At 42.0% G+C, this 25,410-nt stretch overlaps 1 protein-coding gene across 1 annotated transcript in view; it reads left to right on the top strand.

Moving 5' to 3' along the window:
- Positions 1 to 25,410, top strand: part of CHST11 (carbohydrate sulfotransferase 11) — a gene marked incomplete at both ends in the record, with an annotated part of 175,929 nt that overhangs the window by 60,833 nt on the left and 89,686 nt on the right. The window contains one exon of the mRNA XM_082004658.1: positions 17,707 to 17,792. Within this exon, the coding sequence (XP_081860784.1) occupies positions 17,707 to 17,792 (86 nt within the window). The remainder of the gene's footprint in view (positions 1 to 17,706; positions 17,793 to 25,410) is intronic.

The raw sequence follows: 25,410 nt of genomic DNA, 5'->3' as shown, positions 1-25,410 counted from the left end.
AGTGTAAGGTGACTTCTCCATGCCTTCTGCATGATCTGGGAAGTCCAGTTTGGCCTGAAGCCAGCCGACTCGGAGCTGTCATCGCTGCATGGAAAGTGACGGTGAAGTTGGCTTGTGACCGTGCTCTCCTTGCGGCCAGACACGCCCCCCCCCCCCCCCCCATCGCTCTCTGCTTTCCCCTTGAAGGGCTCTGTGGTGTGCATGGCGGCGGGGGGAGCCAGCTGGGTGTCTGTGTGACCTGTGGCTCGGTTCCCTCTTGCCCGGGACTGGGGTGGGCAGGCTGTGTCTGCCTGCGCGGCACGCAGCCGCCGAGCAGCACAGCTTCTCCGCGTGCCTCCCTTCGGCAGGGCGCTCCTTCTCGTGGCGGAGCGTGGGCAGCAGCGTGCCTCAGGGTAGGCGGAGGGTTTCTGAAGTGCCGTGCTTTTGTTTTTATCCAGTGCGACCAAGGCATTGGTAGTATAACTCAAAAGAACAACCTAATAATAAGCCCGTACTTGAATTCAAAATCTGGGCTGGGTGTTCCTGCTTGGCAGTCTCTTCTTGCTGCTGTTCCCTCTTTTGAAGCGGTTTGGATTGACATGGGTTTGTCATGTGTTTGGCTACAGTTAGCAACGTGGTACCAGCCCATATTTTAGGAAACAGCCATAATTTGGGAAAGCTGTTGTTTTCGGTGCTGGATTGTGTAATTTGCGTTTTGAATAATCTCCTGAGTGTGACTCTGTGTAAATTCAGTAACTCTGGTGCCTGTGTAGTGACAGCAGCAAGTTACAGAATCAGGTAAGAATCACCAGGAAGGAGAGCTGCCTCTTCCTTTCCTGTAAAGGCTGTCATTGAAAAGAGAAAGGTAGTAGAATTCGGTTAGGGTTTTTCTTTTGGAAACTTTCATTGTTCTGAAGCTTTTTAATTTTTTTTATTTGTGACAAATAGATGCAGCTTTTTGCAAGTCTTATTTTTGCTTTGTTGTTTTCTCTCCAGTTTCTTCAGTTTATTAAAACTAACTTATGCCATTGCAGAAGAGAAAGGTCATGGGAAGGGGAAAGAGGTGATTAGGGAGGAAGAAGTGTTTGTTCTTGCTGTGTTCTACATTTCTCTAGTCAAACAGCAATGGTGGTTGCTGCGATGTCATATCTGTTAGAAATAAATTGCATCATTAATGACTGTTACTGGTGGCCTGTAGTTCATTCCGCTCATCTCCTCTCAGTGTGATTTGGGGAGCGAGATGTATTTAAGTGCTTGTCTGAGGCATTAGCGCGTAGGCAGTGATTTCACCAAGTGACAAGTGGTGGGACTGGCTGTCACCCTGCGCGTGGTTAGCTTGGCGCCTGGGCTTGACGACTGCTTTTAATGGTTACTTTGCTGGGAAGCTGAAAGTCTTCATATGGCTTTTATTATTCCCTTCTCGCATATTGTACTTGATGTGGCCAGTAAAGACCTTCTGTGTTTTAGACATCCTCCCCCCCCCCTTAATTCTGACTTAAGCTTTGCTGACAGGAGGAGAAATGGCATTGCAGGGAGGGAGCTGCTGCTGTGGAAGGAGTTTGAAGAGCCCAGGCGAACGGTGCACAGCTCTTCCCATGTTGTGTCTGGATGGTGGGGAAGAAAAATGCTGTTTGGGTTTGGAAGAACCATTTTGGTTCCTCGCTCCTTAATATTAAAGTCTATCTGAGTATCTTAATCTCTAGTTGAAAGGGAGGGAAGAAGCCTGTGTTTTGTTTTGTCTGTGGTGAACAAACAGATGCTATTTGAAAAACATGACAGAAAGGAAATGAAATCTTGTGGTTTCTTCCTTCAGTGTTGCCCTTGCAATAAAAAGCTGCGACGTAGCTTGTTGTCTTTTTGATTAGACAAACAGTGTTGGGAAACCCCTGGTGCTGGAAACCCTTAGTCATGTGCATAGCTTAACTCTTGTGTTTTGGCTGTAAGAGGAGCTAACAGGTGAAGGAGAGAAACCCTTATGTTTGGTTGGGATTCGCTGTGCTTTTGTTTTGTTTCCCCTTTTCTCTCCCTGCCCCCTATGTTTTATTTGGGGTTGACTGGAGGATAGGGATGACTTGACCACTAGCTGTTTTTTGGGACAAGCAGGTTGGTATATGCCCCAACCTACCCTCAGTCCTGGGCACCATCCGCAGGGAGACCAGAAGATTTAGTTCCCTCCTGGCCATGAGGAGGCTTCTTTGCGGCTTCTTTGCATGGAATAGGGTGGGAATGCAGCCAGAGGTGTCTTTTCTTTCCATGCAAAGAACCAGCTCCAGTAGGGACTTTTTGAGGAAAAACAGATCTGGAGAGAGATTATGCTGTGTCGTCCACCTGGAGACTGGTGTTTAGCAGTAGCTGTTATGGGGGTAATATTTGGGAAGTTGGGTGATGCTATCAGGGTGTTTTGAAGAAAAATCCACAAGTGAAAGCTTATGGGGGAGCTCACACCAAATCCCCAAACACCTATTATTCCTAAGAGCTTGGACTTCAGCTTAAGACAGTTTATTTGAATTCCAGTACTTAGTAGCATTACTAGTATGGCAAAAGGACAGCAAAGAGAGCCTCCTACTAAAAAGGACATTCCTCAGTGAGGCAGGAATTCAGTGAGGTCCTCTGAGTGCTGGGGCTGGGGTGGGCTGATGGAGGACGTAGACATTAGGGCTGTTGTTCTCCCTTTGAAGGGAAGTAGCACAGCTGCAACAGAAACAGTTAAATTGTCCTGACATTGTAAGCAGAGTATACAGCAAACCACCCTGTATTTTAATTTCCCCACAGTATAAGGAGGACACAAATGAACATCTGCACAGCATGGAATTAATCCTGTTCATGTGGGAGGATCTAAATAAAATCACTGGTTACTTTCACCCTGCACTCTTTTTTTCATATTACAATTACCTCAGGGTGATTAGAAGCTCTGATTTTTCAGATTCACACACATTCCTCATCTACAGCCTTTATATCCCTCGTTATTTTGTGGGCAATGCAAAACAACAATAGAAAAAGAATATAGCTAAGGTTTTGAGCAGCAAAATTAGTCAGTGCTAGTGGTTTGGATTTGTTGTTTTAAATATGCATATTCAGTTCTCATTTGAAATTAGCACACATTTGGTAGAAGCCACAAATGCAATATAGCAAAAGTGGTTTCTGCAAGGTTAATGACAGTGGTGTTATCATCCTGAGGACTTCTAATTTTCTTTTCTATTCAGGGTGCCCATTTCAGGAAAGCATTCACAGGTGAGGTAACAGTGGTCTTCTCTTCTGTGGCTGTTTGTATTTGCCCGAAATCTTGGTTTTTCTGACACTAATTTTAACTGGAGTGCAGCCTTGGTGGGAAGACTACATTTCTTGTGCATCCTCTCAAAAAGTAACATGTAAAGTCTTGGACTATTTTCCATACTCATGGCCTTTAATTGTATGAGGGGATGACTGCTCTTTGTTTAAACATTTAGGATAGAGAATTGAAAGCGAGTGTATAAAATGGAAAGGAAAAACTACTGTTTGTTGAGAAATGGGAAAGCATGCAGCAGCATTGCTGCTGAACCTCTCATCTGATCGTGCTTTGTGCGCTGGTGACAACGCTCCTGACCTCGAACTCTGTCATCTCTCTTAACTGCTTTAACTGCAGGAAAAATGAAGCGCCAAGTAAAAACTATAAATAAACCCAGGCATGCCTCCTGGCCTCCCTGTGCTGTAGCTCTTGGCCTTGTAATTTGCCTGCCTCTCAAGCCTTTTGTTCGTTATTTTGCATTTTGTGTATTTTAGCTAATGTGGATGCCTGTGGGTGGATGGGGTCTCCTGGGAATAGAGGAGGGGAGTGCTTGGAGTGACAGCACTGAGCGGGGAGTGGGGCAGTGAGGTGATGGAAGAGGGGTGCCAGGCTCAGGTACCGGATTAAAGCCCTGGAAACCCAAGGGGACACATGGGAGAGGGCTGTTTTCTGGTTCCTCTTGAGCAACTGCAGCCAAGCCCCGATGCCTTCAGCACCTCCTCTCCCCACCACCCCTTGCCACCTCCTCTGCCTTCTTGGTTCCACTCCTTGCTCTGGGTTGAGCGGGACTGGGTTCCTGGTGTGTTGGCTGGGTTAGGGAGTAAGTTGGAGTTTTTCTTGGCTCATTGCTTTGGGAGAGCAGTGGGAGGGAGCTGGATGGTGGTGGAAGACTAGAAGAGGCGAGGGAAGTGAAATGGTTAGCAAGGAATGAGCCTAAAAGATTGGTGGGGGTGTGTAAAGGGGCAGCAACAGAGTGCCAAAGGGAATAGTTTGGTGTGGGGAGAAAAGAAAAGGACAGAGAGGAGAGGATAAAGATTTTTGAAAAACAGAATAGGTTTTGACAGGAAAATGTTATGTCAAGATCTTGATTAAATAGAAGAGTTGAAAAGCGGTGTGTTCTGGAAAAAAAAGGTTATTTAATAGGAGACTAGTATTAGATGAAAAATTCACATTCCCCTTTTCTCTGAATATTACTTAAGCTTTGAGCCTGGAAACCCTTTAATGAAATAGATAGGCGCAAAATACAGAGAATGGAAAGGAGAAACTAAAATAAACTGCCATTTAATTGTTGTATTTCGACAGTAAAACATGATGCAGCATGTTACAAGTCTTGAAAATGAAATAATTACAAAATAAGAAAGTATCAGCATCTGGTGGTGGGTAAACACTGGTGTGCTATGTCAACATCAATAATGCATGTCTGTATTCACTCATGTATGGATGTAATATAGGCACTCATATCATACCTACATGAATAGCTGCGCACATGCACGCAAATGGTGTCCTTCCCAGCTGAATAAAATGCTTTGACTGCTTTGCCTGCTGAGGGATCAAGCAGTCAGTCTCAGTGAATCTTCCTTTCACCGTAGACAGTTCAGGTGCAATTCCCAGCCATGCAGAAGGACGAAGATCTGTTTGAGTTCATGGAGCTGAGATGATTTATCTCAGTTTGGAAAGGGGTAATATGTGACAAGTCCTTAGTGTAACAGGTTTTTTCATTTGTTGTGTTTTATTATTTAACACAGCTTTTATATATACCTCCTTGGTAATGGCTAATTAATACTTAATGAAGACAAATGGTGTTTTTCAGCATAAAATGTAAGGATTACCCCAAAAGCAGCAGCATTCTGAGATTGCTCCCTCCGGGTCAGTCCTGTCTGCCGTTCAACTCTGTGGCTTGAGAAAGCATCCCTTGAACTGTAATTTTCATTCTGCTTTACGTTTTTAAGCTGAAAGTGTAAAATATTTTCAATTAAAATGCAGTTTCGCTGTTTCAGCTTTCAAAAACTTGTGACAAAATTAACCCATGCAGAGTTGAGAGCAGCACAGAACTGTATTGCATCACAGGAGCCTTCTCTGCAGCCTTGGAAGGTTAAAGATAGACAACTAACCTGAACATTTTCCACAAATAAATGTTTTAAAATGAATTCTGCAAGCTGATGACCCTCTTTATTTTAATGATACAATATTTGAATGTTAGAATTACTCCTATACAGGTGCATATGGCAATGAATAAACCAAAAGTTAAATTGACAAGTGAATGTATATCAATCTGGCACACATAATAGTGATTTAAAAAATGTTTGACAGTTTGTAAAAATAGCTGTAACTGGGAAGTCATCACTAAGCAGATACATTTCCCATGGAATCCTTGGGGGACCAGATTTTGGGCTAGTTAAATGTTCTAATTTATGATCCAGAACAAAATGTAGTCATTTATTGATCAGGTTTACATAAAATGCAAAAGTTAGGACAGTGATAAATGGAGAGGAAGAAAACAGCAAGTCATTAATAGAGAGTTGTGAATACCTAGTGGCTTGGGTGGCATCCCAATTTTAGTAATTTTAGTAAAGATGAAAGTGTGGAGGAATAAATCCTAGGTGATGCTTACTGAGTAGAGGACCCTCTTTTGTTGAAAGCATGGTCTGAAAAGGTTTTGGGGATGATGGTCCACAGCTGCCCTGCCTGCTCCTTGGGCCACAAGAGAGCTAATGTCGCCCGGGTACGTGTGATGGTGTGGAGTACAGGGCTGGAGAGGGGAGGTTGTATTTGCTCATCATATGGGTCCAGCCGCAGCCTTTGCTGCGGTGCGGTGTTATGTGGGGGCACCCTGGTTCCAGAAAGTTGTGGTGTTATCTTTGAACCTGTTCAAAAGAAAGCAAGAGAAGTGAGGAATTGCCTAGAAAACTTGCTGCAGAGTGATGGAAAGCTAAGGGTGCCGTGATCACAAGGTGTAGGTTCCTGCATAGAGAAGAGAGCTATGGCCATGAGGAGCAGACAGACACACCATGGGATCCAGTGGCTGGAAGGTGAGGATAGGTCAATTCAGCTTAGCAGAAGGGTGTGTTTGGGCAGCAGGTTTTGACATCAAATCAGTTTCCCAAGGTGGATTTTCTACTCCTCGCAAATTTAGAAAAAAGATGAGTTCTCTTTTTGAAAGATGAAGTACAGCTTAAATGGGCATTATTTTAGGGAAGTCTTCTGGAAAGGATGCTTTCCTTTTTTCCTCTCTCTCCTGCTTTTTCTGTCTCTCTCTGCATGAGACCTCAGAAGTGCAAGAACAGCATTTTTTTCCTATGGAAAAACTTTTAAGTCCATGCTTCTGTCTAGCAGTTTTGTTGTCCGTCTCCTTCAGAGTCATACTGTAGGAGTAATCCTGTATTTTGGATACTTACCGGTCACCAGCTGCAACATTACTAAAAATTTCACAATGCGACTACTAGTGACTGAAACCAAAGCTTATTATTTCACATGCTAACTACGTTATATTATTATTACCAATAAAGGTCATATAGGTATCCAGTACGCTGGAGCCTCAGAAACTGAACCTTGACATACTGTGCAAATTCTGTATAGCATATCCATAACTGGAGGAAGAATCTCAGTCAATTTAAAATTTTTAGTCTACCCAGTGTCCTATTCGGTAGTGATGCCAACAGGTGCGTCTTTTGCAACTGCCGCCTGGTTTGGTTCTCCTTTAAATGCTCTCATTGGAAGTAAAATCATTTCTTTCCTCATTCACTCCTTTTTCCTCTTGGACGTGGAGTTGGTGTGCTTGGCTATCCCCTCGGGTATGTGTGGGGCATGGCTGCATTTCCTCGCTGTAGACAAAACGCATCAGAAGGTTTTAATTAAACTCATTGAATCGATGGGAGCAATGGAGGGAGATAGAGGAAAGGAGTAGAACCACTGAAAGATAAGCAGGCACTGAAAGCTCATACATTCACTGCTCTGAATGGTTTTCTTGTGTTTGGGGAATTTCTTCTTAGAGAAAGACCAATCCAGAGTGCTCAGTATATCACCCGAGGTTGGCTGTAAAGCTGGGTTCTGTAATGGAAATACAGATTATGCTAATTGAGATGAAGTTTTATAGTGCTAATGTGTATTTTACTCTTCTGTGTGATGAAGTGCAGTCTGGGTCTGAGGGAGTTGACAGTGTCCTATTCATATGTAAAATGTTTTGAAGGATCCGTGGTTTGGAATATTTCAAAACTGCCGCATTGAGGGGATTCTTACATCTGAAAGCAATATTATCTGTGTACAGCTCGTTGCTAACAGAGAGAGAAAACTGTGTGAAAGCAGCCCCAGGCCTCTGCGTACGGATCCTGCTGGAAGAAGGCAGGAGCACCGGGCAGCTTCCACGGTCCAGTGGGGCTGGACGTGGCCCAGCAGTGCTCTGCAGACCTGGGCCTGCCCTCATCCCAGTCAGCTGAGGCGATAACCAGCCGCTGGAAAAGTAAAAAATGTTGCAAAGAGGCCTATCGTGTTTGTGTGCCTTGGGATTACTTTGAGTTTAGAAGTATTAAAGGGAATAAACTCTTGGAATAAGACAGCAAAGCCCAACTGTATATTAATTATTAGTCTGGGCATTTTGCAAATAACAGACTCGGGCCTTTACTGTCTGTGGTACTTTTTTCCTTTTTATATCAGCATTTGGCCTTCGCATTGCCAAGGAAGTAGCATCCTTAATTTGTAAGAGCTCATCTGCTTATCCAACGAGCTGCAGTCATAATCCTCTTTCCCATAATGAAAGACCTCTCTAGAAGTGATTACTGCAGGATTTCATACTTTCTTTCCCGCTTATCAAATTGTTTAGTGCTTCTTTTTCGTAAAGAAAGTTATTGTTCATAAATCATGGTAAAGTATCAGGAGGATGTGTTCGCACTAAAAATACCAGGGGCACGGCTTCAGAGGTGGTAAATCTTGGTCCATCTGGACATGGTGCTAAGACAGAAATGGCTTGTGTCCCTGATTTCTGTTTGTGTCAGGTCAGGTGTGCGTATGTGTGCGTGCAGTACTTCTGCCTGAAGTTCAGAGACCAAAGGTTTGAGCCTTTCATTGCTCTGGGTTAAAATGGCTGCTACAGCTCTATTTTCTATTCTGCTTGGCTTGTGAGAGGAGTTGCTGTGCATTTGAGTATATCCATAGCAAATATGATTTTGTGTTTCATCTTCAATGCACATCTGTTGAAGAAACAGTAGCTCAAATAGACTGCAGCTGCAGCAGCCATCGTTCTAATTTTGACCGTGATTCAAGGTAAAGGTTTTAAAAATTCCAGCTTTCTGAAGAAACCTTCCTCCTTTAAAGGATTTTCTCTTACTCTCTCTTTTTTTTTTTTTAATGTGCTCATACATCATGTTTGTTAAGTAGACTGGTACCGACGGTGTAATGGAAGTAGTAGGAAATACAGAAAAAGAAATCTAACTGCTCATTTTTTAGGACAATGCGAATGTAGGGTTTTTTCCCCTGGACCTACATTTAAACAGTTTTTGTCTGAATTTGTATCAGAGAGATGGGATATAGCCAACTACCTACAGGCTTGAAAACTAGGCTGATAAGAAGAACGAAGTAGTGCATTCAGCTCTGTGCTATAAAGAGAACCCAGCGGCAGATGTGCCTACTGATGTTGTTACAGTGCGTGTCTAGAAATTGGAGGGAGGCATGTTGGGAAACCCGTAAGCTTCACTAGAAATTTCCAGCCTTCCCAGATCATTGCAGTTTCATTTTGCAAAACACGTGGCTACCTTGTAGCGGAAAAGTAGGAGAAAGTGTAATGTCCAGAAAGAGAGTTTTTCTTTGTGTTTTGATATACTGGATCATCAGCATTCCTTCAGGCAAATACATAATACACACATTTGTTTGTGAAATACGTATAGTTAAAGTTTGTCACAATTCCATAGTTTCTTCCTTTGTAGAAAGTTGGGGGGGGGGCGGGGAGAAAAAAGGAAACAAAGAACCTCTTAAGTTGATGTGAATGGTAAAAAAAAAAAAATTTACAAAGACCTTAGTTCTAGCAGAAAAGAAGTAGACCATTTTGATCAACGTTTTGGGACATCCAGAATTGAACCGTGAAATATTGTGATACTCCTGAATCTGCATTTCATGCCAGAGAAAACAAAGTCGTATTGGAAAAGTTCTGACCAAGTCTAATATAGTTTGTAGTCTGCACCCACAAAAACTTGCTGCATTAAAAGCAGCGTATGCCTGTGTGTGAGAGAGAGAAACAAAACGGAGCTCTCCTCGTGTGAGAAGTAAAGCCTATGGAAAAGTCTCTTGATTTAGGTTTGTGGATAATTTCTTGAGACTTCTAAAGAAAATCTGTATGGATTAACATTTTAAAAAATTACTGGGAAAAAAGTTGCTCATTGTTCATTAACAGGAAAGATGTTGTGCTAATTTATGCCACATGCAATGTCCGTAGGGTGGCTGAGGATCTAAGTCTCTGCATAATTTTACCCAAGGATATTAACTTCCCCACTGTGCCCAATTAAACCCATCCCCATGTTAATCTGAGAACAAACAGGATAAAATACAAATTTATTTCTGGAAATCTGTCTAAAGCAAAAAGTAATTAAATAACTCTCTATTCTTTGGAGGGCATTTACAACCTTTGTAATTAGTGATTAGAGCTTAGAAACAAACATTAAGATTAATTTCCTCGCTGTGCCAGGATTTATTTCATGTAACTTCAACCATTGACCCATCTGAGGTTGCTGGTCAGTGGAAAGGAGGGGAGCCACCTCCAGAGGCATGTAGGGCGACCCATCTCTGCAGCTGCGGCTCTCTGTTAATTGTAGGAGCTTAAAGGAGTAGCTCAGCATAGACATCTCTCTTCCTAAAATGAATTCCATCTGCAGCAACTAATTTGCTTTGTGGAAGTTTTTTACCTCTTTGCCTCTATTTTTCTGATCTGTGAACTGAGGACTCTTACTTGCTGATCCCTGGTCCCGTAACTAGTGGCTTTGCTGCTCGTCTCAGCCGTAATCATTTCACTAAGGTGTGAACTCTTCTTCATTTTTCATTCTTCATCTTTGCTGTATCCATCCACAGTCAGTCTCTCTGGTACATGAGTGGGAGTGGAAACATCAGGGGGAGGGTAGGACGGACATGTCGAATCAATGAACCAAGTGTCGCTAAACTAAAATATAGCATCCCTGTTCTTCAGGTGAAGCTCTAAACCAGCGAGCTTTGGGGATTGTTTCCTGGCTATGTACATACAGCACCCAGCTCAGTAAGGTCTCTGGTTTGTCCGTGAGGAGCAGTGGTGTTACATGGGGTAAGGTGCTCTGGTCATAGATTTTTGCTTGTTTCTCATGCTGAGTAAAACTCTGTGTTTCTAGTTACTGTCTGGTGTAAGGCAAAATCTTGCTCTCCATTAACGTAGAGAATAAGAATTATCTCATTCTTTGCATTCAAGACTTTGGCATGCTCATATACAATACCTAATGTGATTTTTACTTTCTAAAAATAGATCTCCCAAGCTCCAGCAAAGAAAGCTGCAGTTTTGCCTTAAGCAAACGAAAGAGGCCAGACAAGAGTTTACTCATAAATCCTTGTACCTGTGGTCTCCAGATGAAGGACTGATAATTTAGTCTAAAATCCTGAGCTGAACGCAGCAAAGCACAAGGCCCCAGCTGTCACAAGACGTTGCTATCAATCCGTCGATCTTTGTGAACCACTGCTGAAGTATTAGTGTTCGTAAATCATTGCCGGGAGAGCTATCTAAAACTCTCCTTACTCAGGCTCTGGAGCCAGTGCTGGGTGACGGTGTTTGCATTCACTCCTCATGCTCTTGGTTGCTGATTAAAAATTAACCCTTTCGTACCATTTGGTGTCCTTAGCCTGATTAGTCTGTAGATGGGAGCATAGGAATTTTAATGAAATTTGAAATGAGGTGGTCTTTTTGTCTCTGAGTTTCCGATTTTGCCTGCAGTTTGGACTTGACTGAAGTCTTACAGAGCAGATTGCTGTAAATCCTTATGGAAGGCTCATTTTCCTGAAGCAGAACGAGCTGGTTACTAATGACAAGCTTGTTCAGCACGATTTTAACTAAGTGTCTGAAAGGTATGTGGACAGGATGTTCCAAATTGCAAAAAATTCAGTCCAAGAGCCTCTGACGAACTCTGGAAAAAGGCTGCTTCCTAGGGTCACTTACTTCAACTTTGCCCTGAGTATGTTCATGCTTCAAGAGCATTTCATGTGCAAAATATTGTTGGATTGAGCCTTGTTTGGTTTGTATTCGCATGTGAACAGTTTACCCTGAACATGATTCTTGCTGGTACAGTGCGGTAGTTTTATAATATCATTTACAGATGTATGCTTATGAACCTGGATTCTCCTTTTAGACTCTTTAGGGTCTATGTATCACAGTTTGCTAACAGTGACAGTAGACCTTTCTTGAGTACTAATAAAAGGTGAGGGTAGAGAAACTTCTTTTAAAACAAACATGTTGGCAGTGCTGAAAATGGTCACTCCAGTGATGTTACAGAAATTGCAGTATCTTTCCCATCATACCACACTGACAAGTGGGAGACTGGAATATAAAAAATACTGACTTAAAAATCAAAATAATTTGGTGCAGGGGGAGTCCATGGAGAGACCATGTGTGACGGACCAGGTACAATAACCAAGCTATCTTCCAAACACTCTTGTGTGTGATAGTGATCAAGTATGTTCAAAATAAAAAAAAAGTTTTGATGAAGTTTGATGGTTGGACTTGATGATCTTAGAGGTCCTTTCCAACTTTTATGATTCTATGATTGAGCTATGGATGTGTCAGTGTCTCTGAGAAAGTGTTTACTGTAGTATTTGAATATGTATTTCAGTGCTTCATCCTATGTATCAAATAGAAGTGATTTTCTGTGCTGCTTTGGGGTCAGAGCAGAAGTCTGTGCAAGAGTTTGAAAGACAAACCATGTCCAAATCTGCAGCCCAAGAGAATCTCTAAACCTTCATTAGGGGTATAATTTTTTATGCTTTGCTTTAAAAATTCAGGAAGTTTGAGGGCAGTAGCTTATTTAAACGTGGCTAGAGACACCAAAGATGTAAGTAACTGTTTTGATGCCACCATGTTGCCTGGGCCAAGTGGCACTGATTTTTCTGTCTTGGTTGGGAGTGTAGTGTTTAGGTGAATATTCAGCCCTAACCCAGTTGTTCAAGGCTCTAGGAGAAGGTACTAAGTTATGTACCTGGTCTTTGCTGTCAGTATGATGCTCCGTGGAAAGCATTAACCCTGGCCTCAAGTTAGAGGCAACTGGGCAGCAATGTTAGCTGGAAAGCAATGTAATTCAACCAAAAGAAGCAAGCAGACTGCTGTCAATTTTCAGCCATTCATAGAGAAATCAGGTCAAAAAAGAAGAGAAATCAGACCAGAAAAAGGAATATATTTGACTTGTTTGTAGCTTTTTTCTTTAAAATAAGAATGGGATTCCACCTTCAATGGGAGTCTCAACTTACTGCTGCCAATGCATACTTTTTCCTCAGCAAGACGACTTGTATCCCAAACATGTGGAATGAATTATGTATATCAGCTTTAAGCAATGCTGTTTTAGGGAATTTTGTCTTTGTACTTTAGACCAATGTAATGAAAAATTAAATATTAATATGTCCTCGGAACTTTTCTCAAATATTTGTAATATGAGACAGTTAATTTAAGAGGCAGTGAACGGAGGTAAAGTTTTTACACTTGGTTTTTGTTATTGTGCAGGTAATTAGAATAGTCCAAGCAATGTAAATTAGATGTTGCCAAGTAGGAAACCAGTTGCTAGATAGCAGTTGGGGTACTTTTATTCTACAGAACAAAAGGAGCCTTGGAAATGGGGGCCTCTGACATTTACAGGATTGTAGGATGGTAGTGGTATAGGCAGCTGCTGAATGCAATGCACCCAGTGTTTGAAAAGTCACTTGTTTGTCTCTGTAGGTCCAGTGGAAGAAGTGACAATTATTATGTGTGCCTCTTCTGGCAGAGTCTCGTCTGTGGCTTGATCCCACACAAGCTTGTGAGAAATGGTTTCATTTGCCCTTCTGACACTTTGTGAGAAGGTGACCTTTATGGTTTTAAGTCTCCAAGAGTCTTGGTTCCCATGATCCCCCTCCTGCCCCCTTCTCTTCTGTCTAGATAGTCCCAGTGTTCACATACCTTTTCCGGCCAGTAATCTCCCAAGAGAAGTGCCACCATGTCCCCTCTCTCAGTTTCTCTGTAGCTCCTGAGGAGGCAAAAATTGCATTGATGTGGCTTCTTATTTTTAGTATTTTCTCCTGTCGTTGTTCATCCTGTGGGGAGTACCAGAATTCTCCCATTCTGGGACAGGGTCTTTGTAGCTTACCAAGTGCATTATAAATGCCTTATGCCAAGTAGATGTGACAACTTAAGCCTGGTTCACATGTTTCCATCTGAATGATCTTCAGTCTCTGAAATGTCATACAAAAAATTGAAGGCTTTATACCATGCCTGCCTGCCTGCACGTTCCCCCTCCCTACCTGTGCCCATTATTGTAGGCACTGTTGTCTTGCATTTTTGGCTAGAGGCAACCTGGAGGTGACATCCCCTCTTGTAGATGCAATGTTCTGGCAGGTGCCTTGCCATGTGCATTTGCTCTGTCATTTGTAACCCTGCCTCTGTCATCATGGGTTCAGCACCCGGGGGACCTGGGGAGGAGATGCTGGTAAACATATCGATTGTTGGACCATGGCAGGAGTTTCAAAGGCTGCCTGGCCTGGATGATGACCTGCAAGCTCTCAGTACGGTCCCAAACTGTGCCTTTCCAAAGGATGTTTTTAATTTGAGGGATCTACATTTTAATTCATAGTCATCTAATGGACCAAGACTGTGGCAAAACCTCTGGACTTTTTGTCTGCACAGATACTAGAGGAAGGGTTAACTGAGGAGTTCTGTGTTCTCATGCAAAACACATTGTAATTCACAGGTCAAATTCCTGCTCTTGGCACTAGTGGTCCTAAATAGAGTTTTCTAGCAGTTGTGCATAGATGCTTCTGTCCTGAGATAATTTAAGGCCTGCACATGTAGTTTCCTTCTTTCTGTGTATATGTATGCAGGTGATTGTTACGTTGGTAAGCTTTCGATTCAGCAGAACTGTTTGTCTTTCGCTCTTGAGAAACTGGAATAGAGCGTCTAGATAACACAGTCTCCAGATTTGCTATTAAATTAATGAATAGTGATTCCACAGATTTTAACAAGATGGGCCAAGATTGCCGTTTGGACAAATCATTCCTAGAGATGGAAGAAAGGTCTTATTCTTACAGCTCTTGTATTTAAGTAACAAACTTAACAATTCATTCAGTTGCTGACAGTCCTGGCTAAATTCAGGGAACTGCTCATTTTACTGCAGTTGCAGTATTAACACGCCTTAATCATTAAAGGCATTAAATGCTGCTGTCAGCTGCTTCACACACTTAGTGTGCGTGAATGTGATCTTTTAATCACTTCTTGGAGCCATGCATATACAATACTTATCATTAGATTATAATTAACTGTAATTATACATGGAGATCAGCCCAAGCCATAAAATGTAAATTTAGATGTTTACTATGTTAATAAGAAGATTTGGTGAAGATAAAGGGCTTGATTTTTTTAAATTTTCACTACCACAATAGTGTGATGGTGTCTTAGTGAAAGTGCTGTTAAAATTAGTGTAGCTGCAGTTAACGCCCATATTACGGTTTTCTTTCTGCAGATTGCTATAGATGAGATTCAGGCCAAAAAGGTTGTGTCATTCATAAAATGAAAAACTGCCTCAGAGAAGCTGTGACAGTAGAATACTAGTTGCAGGAGCCCTGAGAAGTGACTTTGTCCACAGGCAAGCAGCCAGCAAGTGTTTTGAATTATACATAAAACATTCCTGATACTTACTGACTGAAGGACAATTTTGTAAAAGTTGCGAGTGGGATTTCTGCTCAGGAAAGGGGAGTGTTCGCCTTTATTTCGATGCTGCAGTTGAATTCCAGGCACAGGTATTTGCCGGGTGTGTGCAGAGGTGCCGGGAATTTGCCAGGTATGTGTACGGCTGCATGAGGGTGCGCTGTTCCTGACGCCGATAAACGGGGAACTCGGTGCTGTGTTGAGCTGCTGTGTTGCTATGCTAACTCCTCAGTCTTCTTCTAAAGGCTTTACTGACCGCCTCCCCCCCCAAACAGTTAAGTAATACTGGGAATCATAAAGAAGATTTAATGGCTTGTGTGACTACGGTTCTACATTGGCATTTAGCTTTTGCTGGGGAGACAGTTGCTTTTTCTTGTTTGTTTGTTTACATCTGGGAATCAAATCTTGCATGTTGTGCAAATAATTTAATCTTTATGGCTGTTACTGCTGCATATAAAGTGTTGCTGTGTTGATACCTGCTGGCTAAGTGAAGCAGGAAGGGATACATTTATGCATGTTACTGTTTACTGTATTTATTGGAAATGAAAAGTGAAGTAATAAATTAGGGCACCACGCTAGAATTACTCTTCTTCATTTTGGAACAAAGCATCAGTGTTTCAGGATCCTGGTTAATCACCATCTAATGACCTGGATACACTGAAATGTTCCACTCTCCCTTTCCCCTTTCTCTGGTGTTTTAAACGGAAACGATGTGTTTTGCTGTTGACTAGAAGGCTCCATTTTAGAAAGTTTTCTTGTAATGGTGAGGGGGCTACAAAATGATTTTCAAAGCATCCCTGGGCACAGTTCCGGGTGCAAGAGTATGGAGGGGGACAACAGTCGGGGGTGGGATGGACAGGAGCTCTGTAGTTAGAATGACTGGTGGATGTCTCACACCCCCACTTTCGTGTTTTCTTCCTAAAATCACTTGCAGACACTGGAAGTTGACATTACTCATGCAGAATCTTTTTAAAGTTTTAAGTGGTTCAAAGACTTCCTAAATTAACTTTTAAAAAAGGCACATTAGCACAAAACCAAAGGAATTGCAATGCTTAGCTGCATGACTAAAAATGCTCAGAAGTTAATCAGATATTTAAACATGTAAATTAAAATTATAGCCTCTAATAACATTGCTATCCTAATTGTGAAGAAAATCAAATCATTTAGCCTGTTTGTTTACTAAGCATATATGCCTGCAACTCCTGCTACAAGGAATCTCTCTTTGCCCAGGGGAAAAAGCAACACGGCACGTTATTAGAAAATTACCTTCAATTGAAAAACAGATACAAAGAGTGAAGGAATCTGTTATGTTTCCAGACTGGAATTGTGTCCATTTTTCTGTGGTTTATGCTACTTGACATGTCGATCGATTATGATTGCGGATCAGCCCTCTGTATTAAAACATTACTTGACTGTATTCTCTGATTCTTGGCTTCAAGTCTGCCAGTGTCATGCCTGCAAGTGGTGCAGCTCAGAACCGTTGCTATAGGACACTTCAGTAGTTTCTGGTTACAAAACGTGGCAAGCGGTGGTAAAAGCGTGCCCAACTCTGCTTAATGCCTTTGGATTCCCAGCAGGATCAGTTCTTTTTTCCTTTTGGTTGTGTCTTAATTAAACCTTGACGAGACAAATCTCCCCTCACTGCGATGCCTGATGCGGGCATCATATTGCCTGATGCTCCTTCCATAGCCAGCGGAGCAAGCTGGGGCAGAGGAGTGTTTGCAGAGAGTGATGTGGAGCATGTGAGATTAGGACAGGCAAGCTCTTGTTTTCCTCATGACTACAGAGCGTGATTGGAGCCAAATGGCTTCTTATGTAGACTTCTATGGCCATAAAGGTCTAACTTGAAACTGATGATCTCTGCGCCTGCTGGGACTCAGATCAGGGCCTCTCCTGGAGACGCTTTATCATCCAAAATGCTCCTCAGTCAGACCTCTGACAAAGCCTTTGGTTTGAAAACCTGCTGGTCTCCAATTGGGATGACATAGCATATGTTGGTTTTCAGATTGGTCAAATATTCAGTTGCAATATGTAGAGCAAAATATAGTTTCTAGCAAGAAGCGCAGCAATGATTGACTCTATGTGCGTCATGTACTGCTGAGTGTCTGTTCCAGCAGAAACCAGAGTTAAGCCAAAAGCTTTAACCTCAGATGTTTTAATATTAGGTTCCTGTGTACTTCTGTTATTTAGACTGCGAGAGGCTCAAACGTTGCCTTTTAGAGATGCTGATTATAGGAATCCATCTGACGCCTCCCTGACGATCAGAGAAGCAGGTACCTAGCACTGCTGAAAATTGTGTCACTTTGGTCCCTGTGCTTGAATTTTTGTGCACCCAAGCTGGAAGTTACTGGATAACATTTTTTACAAGGGGGAAACCAGAGCGCTTTCTTTTTTCAGTAACTTGCACAATAGAGAAAGGATTTAGCTCTCAGGCAATTTCTAGGGAAAGTAAAATTAGGATTTAAGACACAACACCGTCTAGAATTGCCTATCTGTCAGAAAATCTTTTCTTGCTGTAAGTATTGCAACAGGTTACTGCTAACCAATGTTGCTAACCTGTATTAATTTCAATTTCCCTTTGCAGTAATGCGTAGAAATCCATTCGGGATGGACATTTGCTGCCGGAAGGGATCCAGAAGCCCACTCCAGGAAATGTATAACCCCACCCAGGTGAGTGCTTCATGGCTATGATCAAACTTCCCAGCCCAGTGTACAAATACAGTCTCTCTTGAAGGTATTTTGGTCTGTTTTTTCTGATTTATATGCAGTATCTGCCTTCAGCTTGAAGAACCGATCCTGGGACCTGCAGAGTTTAACCATAAAGTTCTACAGTTTGAGATAAGGGCGTGATTTATAAAGGTTTTTAGTCATCTAATGACATGGACTCCTCTAAAATTTTTTCTTAGGTACCTAAAAGCTTTCAAAGAGTACCTTTTAGCTCTCCTAGCTAGAAGACGAGGCATTGTAATTTAATCTGTCAGTCAACATGCGGAGCGGCAGGGTAGGATGAGGGAATGTGACATGACACACATGCAACAAGGAGTGCAGTAAGACTGTAAATTGCCATAACAATACATGAATATGTGGCTTTCAGGTAGCCAGCTGCCCTTCCTGTTCCTGGTTCGTTGCTTGTATGGAGTCTAGACAAACACAGTAGCTCTTACTCTTTCTTACACCGTGTGCTGTTTGATGGTCTTGATGGGAGCTTAGGGTAATCTCAGCTAGAGTTCTTGTGACAGGCAGCACAGGAAAGCTACCTGAAATTTGTGTTACCGTTCGCTCCTCTAGATCAATTTATTGCCTACATATGGGCTGAATTGGCACATTCAGGAGCAGCATTTCCTGTTGGCAGCCAAGAGGAAGTGCTGCCATTGAACGAAAATGCCAGCTGACTATTAAACATATTTATTAAAGTTTAACAACCGCCTATTATGTATTTATCCATCAATGAATACATTGAGTTTTACTAAATTGGCTATTAAGGAAAGTGACTATCCCAATAAATCTAACTTGTTAGATTTAACAAGGCAGTAAATATTTTAAATACTGTTTGATTATGAAGAGAGTCACTATATAGTGTGCAAAATAAAGTCTAAGTGATTTAAAGTATTTATGTGAAGAATTGACAACAACACAAAGATATATGGTATCTGTTTAGGTAGTGCAGTAAAGCTCCATTTGCTCGATAGTGTTGTTTTTATGAACACAGGCTGACTTTCTAATTCAATTTGAATTCTGTGCATGGCTGGGAACATGAGTTTATATACTGGCCTTTATTGACCATTATGGGAGTTAACATTGCATAAATGGAAAGTGCATGTAAAAGCCCTGAAGAGGAACAATCCAGTGCTACAAAGGAAAAATACTAGCATTTGCAGGTTAAATTTAAAGACTCTTTGCAGATGCTCAAGAAGGGTGAGTAAGGGAAAAGAGACTGGCTGAATAATTAGTCTCTCTGGGGTCTGCTGTGTGTCAATCAAAACCTCCTTGCCCTTTAACATTAAGGGCATAACATAAAGAAAGAAACATCCATGAAGAGCTGTAATCCCAGAGCCCTTGCAAGCTTGGTCAACTGGAAAGATTTCCTCGGCTTCCTGAAGCAGGGGACGCAGCTGGCAGCTCCTTCACTGCCTCTCCTTCCTTTCTGCGCACCCTGACCGAGCAAACCATTAGCATCCCTTTCCGGGCTCGCCTACAAGCCAGCCAGGAAAATCCTCATGTTTGAGGAAGTGTGACAGTTCTTTACAGCCGACGTTGAGCTAAGCAGATGATGTTTTTTATGCTGAAGTGTTTCCATCAGCTCGCTGACATCTGTTCTTGGCAAGCTTTTAGTTTTTGTTTCTTTCTTTGTTCTTAGTTGGTGTTTGTTTGCTTTTCGGATGGAGCTTTGCATGCTGCACTAGAGGGACTGACAATGTCAGGCAAGCAAGTGCATGCATTTTGGGAAAACAGTAACAAGAAAAGGCAGTGAGTAGAGGCTGCCATAGAAGTCAACAGACTGGACATGACCCCTAGAATAGGTCTTCAAATACATGGATCATCTTTCTTTTTCCATTTTTGCCAAAATAAATGTCTGTCTCTAAGGTGGCGGATTAGAGACTGGTTTATATTTTGGCAGTAGCTTTCTTGTCCTCAAGAATTCACCAGTAGTTGTGAGGCTGCGGGATGGAGATCTCACCCCTAATCTTTCTCTTCAGTTTCTTACTGAAGCAGTTGTGATCAGCCATTTGTAAAGTCAAGTCAGAACTCAATATATAACAAATATGCAAGAAGACATTTTTGGCCAAAATCTTTCTCTTACTGATCTAGGTGACTGAAAACATTAGTTAGATCTTTAACCCTTGACCATCAGAACCTGTTGGACTCCTGGTGTGATGAACCCATGTTTTTCTCCTGGATGCCAATGGCTGTGTGTGCCATCACAGAAACTCTTTGGCACTCTGTTTAGCTGCCTCAGAGGAATGGTGGAGCTGATTGAGCAGATATTTGTAGTTCTCCTTGTAGTTCAAAGGAATCTGTATATTTCAATCACCAGACTTAGGCTGCTGAAAGATGCCCTGCAGCTATGGCTTTGGATTACTACAAGGTAGGTGCAGTTGTGATTTTTTAAGGACAGGAAACTTTAAATATTCAGTGTGTCCATGTGCATGTTTTTTACATGATCTAATATAACAGGAGAACCCACATATGGCTCACCATCCTCTGCTATAGAGCACACAGTACATTTCACATGCTTCAGGTTCCCTCGCATAGGCAGCAATGTGCAACCATAGCTCCGGCTGCCGCTGTTCCTGGGAATGTCTCCAGGACTCCTGAGAGGTAGGCAAAGGAGGGGGCTGTGTGGGGCTCCCTGCTTTGAGATGGTATTAAGGCCCCATATGTCCTCGTATGGAGCGTGCTTCTGGCCGTTCCCTATCTGGGAGGTGAGAGTTTGGCCACTGATTGAAACAGGTGCCAGGTAGGGTCAATATTCTCTCAGATTTAAAATGCTGTGGTTTAACATGAATAAGGTTTTTATACAGTGTGTTCAGCATCAGATTGCAACTGCCCTCATGAAACCAGGTGGAGACAGGTTGATTTACACCAGCTGAGAATTTGACTGTGGGTATTTACTATGTTGACATACAACAGCCTCTCTGATCCTTCGCTGTTTTGTTTCGTTCTATGGAGCTGTTCGAGTTGTTTGCAGATGCCATAATTTCTCTCTTGACTCTCTTTTTGGCTTGGTTAATGATTGTGGGAAGGAAAGGGAAGGGAAGGGGAAGGGGAAAGAAGAAGGGGAAAGGAAAGGAAGAAGAAGAGAAGAGACGAAAAAGGAAAAAGGAAAAAACCCAAAACAGAAAGGAAGATTTGGCTGGAGTAAATTCAAATGTAGCAATGATCTGAAGGGGACTGAAAGGGTGGTCTGGTGGCTTGTAGGAGCTGAATGTTAGAATTGCAGTCAGATTTTTAGTGGACTGATCATAATTGTTCATATGTTTGGCAGAGAAGGAGAGGATAATTGGGTGGAGATAGCACTGAATTAGGGCCAGAGAAAGTGTCCATGACAAAGGCCATGTGTTACTTATGTCTTAGTTGAGTGTCTGACCCTGTGATTATTGTAAAAGTAGGAACACTTCTGCTCATTTGCCTGTTGTAATAGAGCAGAATGTGGGAAGTGCGTTTGTCTGTGGACAAAAGATTTCTTCTCTAGGGCTTTCACTGCAAGATTTTTCATGAGCACTAATATACCGTGAGGGAAAGAAACGTCAATATAACTGAACTGGATTTACACCAAGTAAGCGGATTCCCAGGCTGTGATCTCTGTATACATGGCAGGTAGTGTGCAGCATGTCTTTGAGACCCTATTACCTTTTTTCCCTTTCATTTTCAGGTCGAGGTTTAGTAATAAGGTGCAGAGGTACCTGTGACAGATTTTGAAGGCTGAAATGGAACCCTTCTTTAATTAGTTTATTAAAAAGCCGATTTGGATCTATATTAAGCAGAACTATTTTCCTTCTGTCACATAGTGGTCAATGGAAAGAGAAAGAGGATTCAATACACAGCAAGTAGCTAAAGAGAAAAGGTAGATTCAACAGAACACAGATGAAGAGCCTTGCAGGAATGTGACATAAGCTTGCGTTGTATCTTGGGTGGGTGTTTTTTTTTTGTATACAAAACCCCAGGAATTTGAGAATATGGGTAAACAAATATTTGCAAGACATATTCTTAGAAGACAACGCATGCAACTGTGTCTTATAATTTGCATGACTGTGTACAGTCTCAGTGCTCCAAAAATAACAGATAATTGTGGATCAGCCCATGAACTGGAGTCACCAGAAGTTCAGAATTGGGCAACATCATACTTCAGGCTTGCACACTTTAGTGGTTAACATTGATCGGTTTGGTGCAATGAGTGTGCTACTGAATGACAAGAAATTGCAAACCAAAACAGACCAAATGTTAAAGGAATGGGAAATAATTGTATCTTTAAAGTTAGAATTTGTCTTCTAGTTGTCAAGATTAACATTTAATTCTTGTTAAATACAGGCTGCATCTTTGTTTGATCTAACTATCTAGATGGCTGAGAAAAACACAGCAGAGATCCAGTCCTGTATGCATTAAGATCCAAATCTAAGGATGAGTTTGTTTCAGTTTCTAGTTTAACATTGCCTGACTTTAATTGGTGAGTCAACATGACTATTTCAGTAAAGGTCATGCTGTTTGCTATTTGTTACTTGCCTTTTCAAACACGTTTCTTTTTGTCAAGGAGATGTGTTTCTAGGTGGCTGCTTTTGGTGTAGCTGGAGCCAGGATGTCTGGTGATTTGCGAAACCTGGTGAGTGAGAGCTGTGGACCTCGTGTTGCCTTTGTCTTACGAAGTTGTATTGGACTGTTTTGGAGCAGTCATTCTGAAATGGCCCATTTCTTTTATTACTTATGCTTTTTTTTCTCCCCCTCCTTCCCACTAAGGGAAAGGAGGAAAGTGAACTTCTGCCTTGTAGACAGTGTTTATACATCCTCAGTCACCTCAGGCTGCAAATGCTCCTTTTTTTAGAGCTGCTGTGTGATTGTCTGTGGCTTAGGCTGCCTGGATAGCATCAGCAAACGTAGTCCAGCCCACATCACTCAACTTTCATTTGGATTGGTAACTTCCTATCTTCAGTTGATTTCCCATCACTAGGATGACTCTGTGGGTAACTTGTACTAGTTCCTGGACAGAGGTTTGTGGTGAGCTTCGTGGTACAAGCTTTATGTACACATTGTCCACAGCACTTTGAATCAAAGCTTCAAATGCTTAAAACCTGGTATTTCTGCCCTTGGTGATCCTGAGGCGCTTGACCACTGTGTAGGTTGTTTCTGTGTGCTACAGCTTCTCATTCTTGGAAACAGAAGAGCCAAAGGGCAGGCCATTGAATGAATGGTCCAGTTCTCCTGCTGTTTTGTTTCCAGCAATAGGTGATCAGGACAGACTACAAGAAGGATAAACAACTCATGATATTCTTCCAGTGCACAAAGACCTGTGGGTCGCGGGCTTGCTGAGCCAGACATGTGTCAGCTACGTCATGCAAGAAGAGGCTGAGATGCCAATTACCATATCAATCAAAAGAGGATAAAAAACATAGGTCTCCAAAGTTACTTGCCAATTTCAGTAAGACAAGAAGATTACACCAGCACTATACACCAGTGTTATACACTGCCTTTTCTCCCTTTTTCATATATATATGTTCTGGGTGCCGAATTTCCTCCCAGGGACAGCAATACAGATATTCTGATGTCAACTTTGGAGTATGAGAAACAATGCAGCTTATCTAAAGAACAATATGTTACAATTTATTGATGCTTTGCAACTGAGACTATAGTCGTAAATACATGTGTGTCCTTCTTGAGAGCAAGAAGTGGCCCAAAAGTGTTACCAATACTGAAAACATATATTGCATGGTGGATGCTGATCTTTGAAGGTGGATCTGTGAATATAACAGCAGCATGGTAAGTGCAGCTCATAATCACGGTATTTGATTGATCATAGATTAAAACTTCCTTAATGGAAAAGATGCAAATGGAGACATAGGGAAGAAAAGTCAATGTACAATGCCAAACTTTGGGTACATACTCCTCTTAATAAACAACAACTTTGTATCTAATTAGCCACCCTTGCTGCAGCAAAATGCCTGCTGATGAAAGAGGAGCTAATTGATCTACTCCGTGGATGACTTCTTATGCAAAGGCATTACTTACTGTGCTTGGAAGTCGTAAAACAGCAGCTGGCCTGGGATGAAATATTACATTAACCTTAGCAGAAAAATTGCACTAGTGAGAATGCTTTGTTATTAATTACTGATTACAAATGATAAGAGCCTGTTTTAGATGCTATGGAAATGACTTGGGGAGGGTTTCAGGTACAGTGTGCTTCATAGATCATTCGTTGTGACATGATGGATGCCTTTGTAAGTCATGAGGAATTAATCAGACAAGTATGTACAGTAACTACCAGCACTCAAGGCCAGAATTATCCCCAGGACATGCTCGTTCAAGTTACTGCAGTGCATTGGGATGAATTTTTGGGCACCTGTGTTTAATAAAAGACTTGCTACCTGCATGAGATGAAAAAATACAGTCGTCACTCAAAATAGCTCAGATTTCCCTGATAGAAAAAGAAGCAGCAGAGACACTTCTGTTTAATTTCTCTAGTCCTTGAGTCATATTTTATTATTTTGAGACCATATGAGTTTTAATATAAAGGCTCTCTGGAGCCATAAAAGTATGAGAAGAAAGATTTAATAATGCCGGAGACATGGCCAAAACCAAAACGGTTGTATGTGTTGGAGGGGAAAGAGCATAACACAGCTTTCAAAACTGGATATCTGTATGTGATGTGTGGGCTCCCTGTTAGACAAGCACTTGAGCAGCTGGCTGGGGAAAAGACCTGGGCTCCAGCAGTCTGACCTGGTGCCATTCAGTGGCTTTTTGTGTTTAATTGTCTCCAAATCAGGCCTCTGGTGAACTGAACCATGTTGGTTCAGTCAAATGCTTGCTCCGAAATGAGTAATGTTCAAACGGGGCACCTGCCTCTTCCTCTGCATTAGGTTCCTTTTTTTTCCTCCCCACTTGAAAGCTGTATCCCAGAAAACCTGGATAAGCATACCTCAAGATGCAGGGGGATGTAGCGGTTTGGAGAATTAGAAAGCCAAGGGCAGTGGTAGAATATCAGTGTCTGCAAACAGGCGTGATGAGCACAGATTTCTGCCACCGGCTGCTGCAGAGGCAGAATGCATCCTTTCTGTCTGCGCTTTAACAAGTGTGCCAGCATCACTGGCTAAGTAGCTGTATCCCAGTATTCTCGGCCTAGACCTTGTAAACTGTAGCCTCTCTGGCTTATTTCTGGTGCAAGTAGTTTTTAGGCAGCTTTCTCCATTGTGTGAAGGGTAGCAACTGTGTTTGTTTAAAGATATGCCTTTTTTCCCCCTGTGTTTTTTATTATCAAAGAGGTTTCTTAACGCTATGCAGCAGAATCATAGCCCACTTGCAACAGGGCCAGATGATCTCTTTTAAATCCAGAGAGCCCAGCTGCAACCTCTCTCTCCCTGAGGGAGTGTAATGCATCCCAATAGACATAATTATGAACATGAGAGAATACAGACATAAAACCTATCTATTGGTACTTGTAATTCTCGTTTACTATCTAACTTTAATATTAAGGAGGGGCAGAAGGAGTTGTTAAATTTGCAATTATTTTCAAGAGATTAGATTCCCCAAGTCCTGTTTTTACAGACTTACTGTATCTGATGTAGCACCTCAAGTCCTACAA

Source organism: Phaethon aethereus, assembly GCF_964289735.1.
Source record: "Phaethon aethereus genome assembly, chromosome: 1".
Taxonomy (NCBI): Eukaryota; Metazoa; Chordata; class Aves; order Phaethontiformes; family Phaethontidae; genus Phaethon; species Phaethon aethereus.
This window is presented reverse-complemented; position numbering and strand designations above follow the sequence as displayed.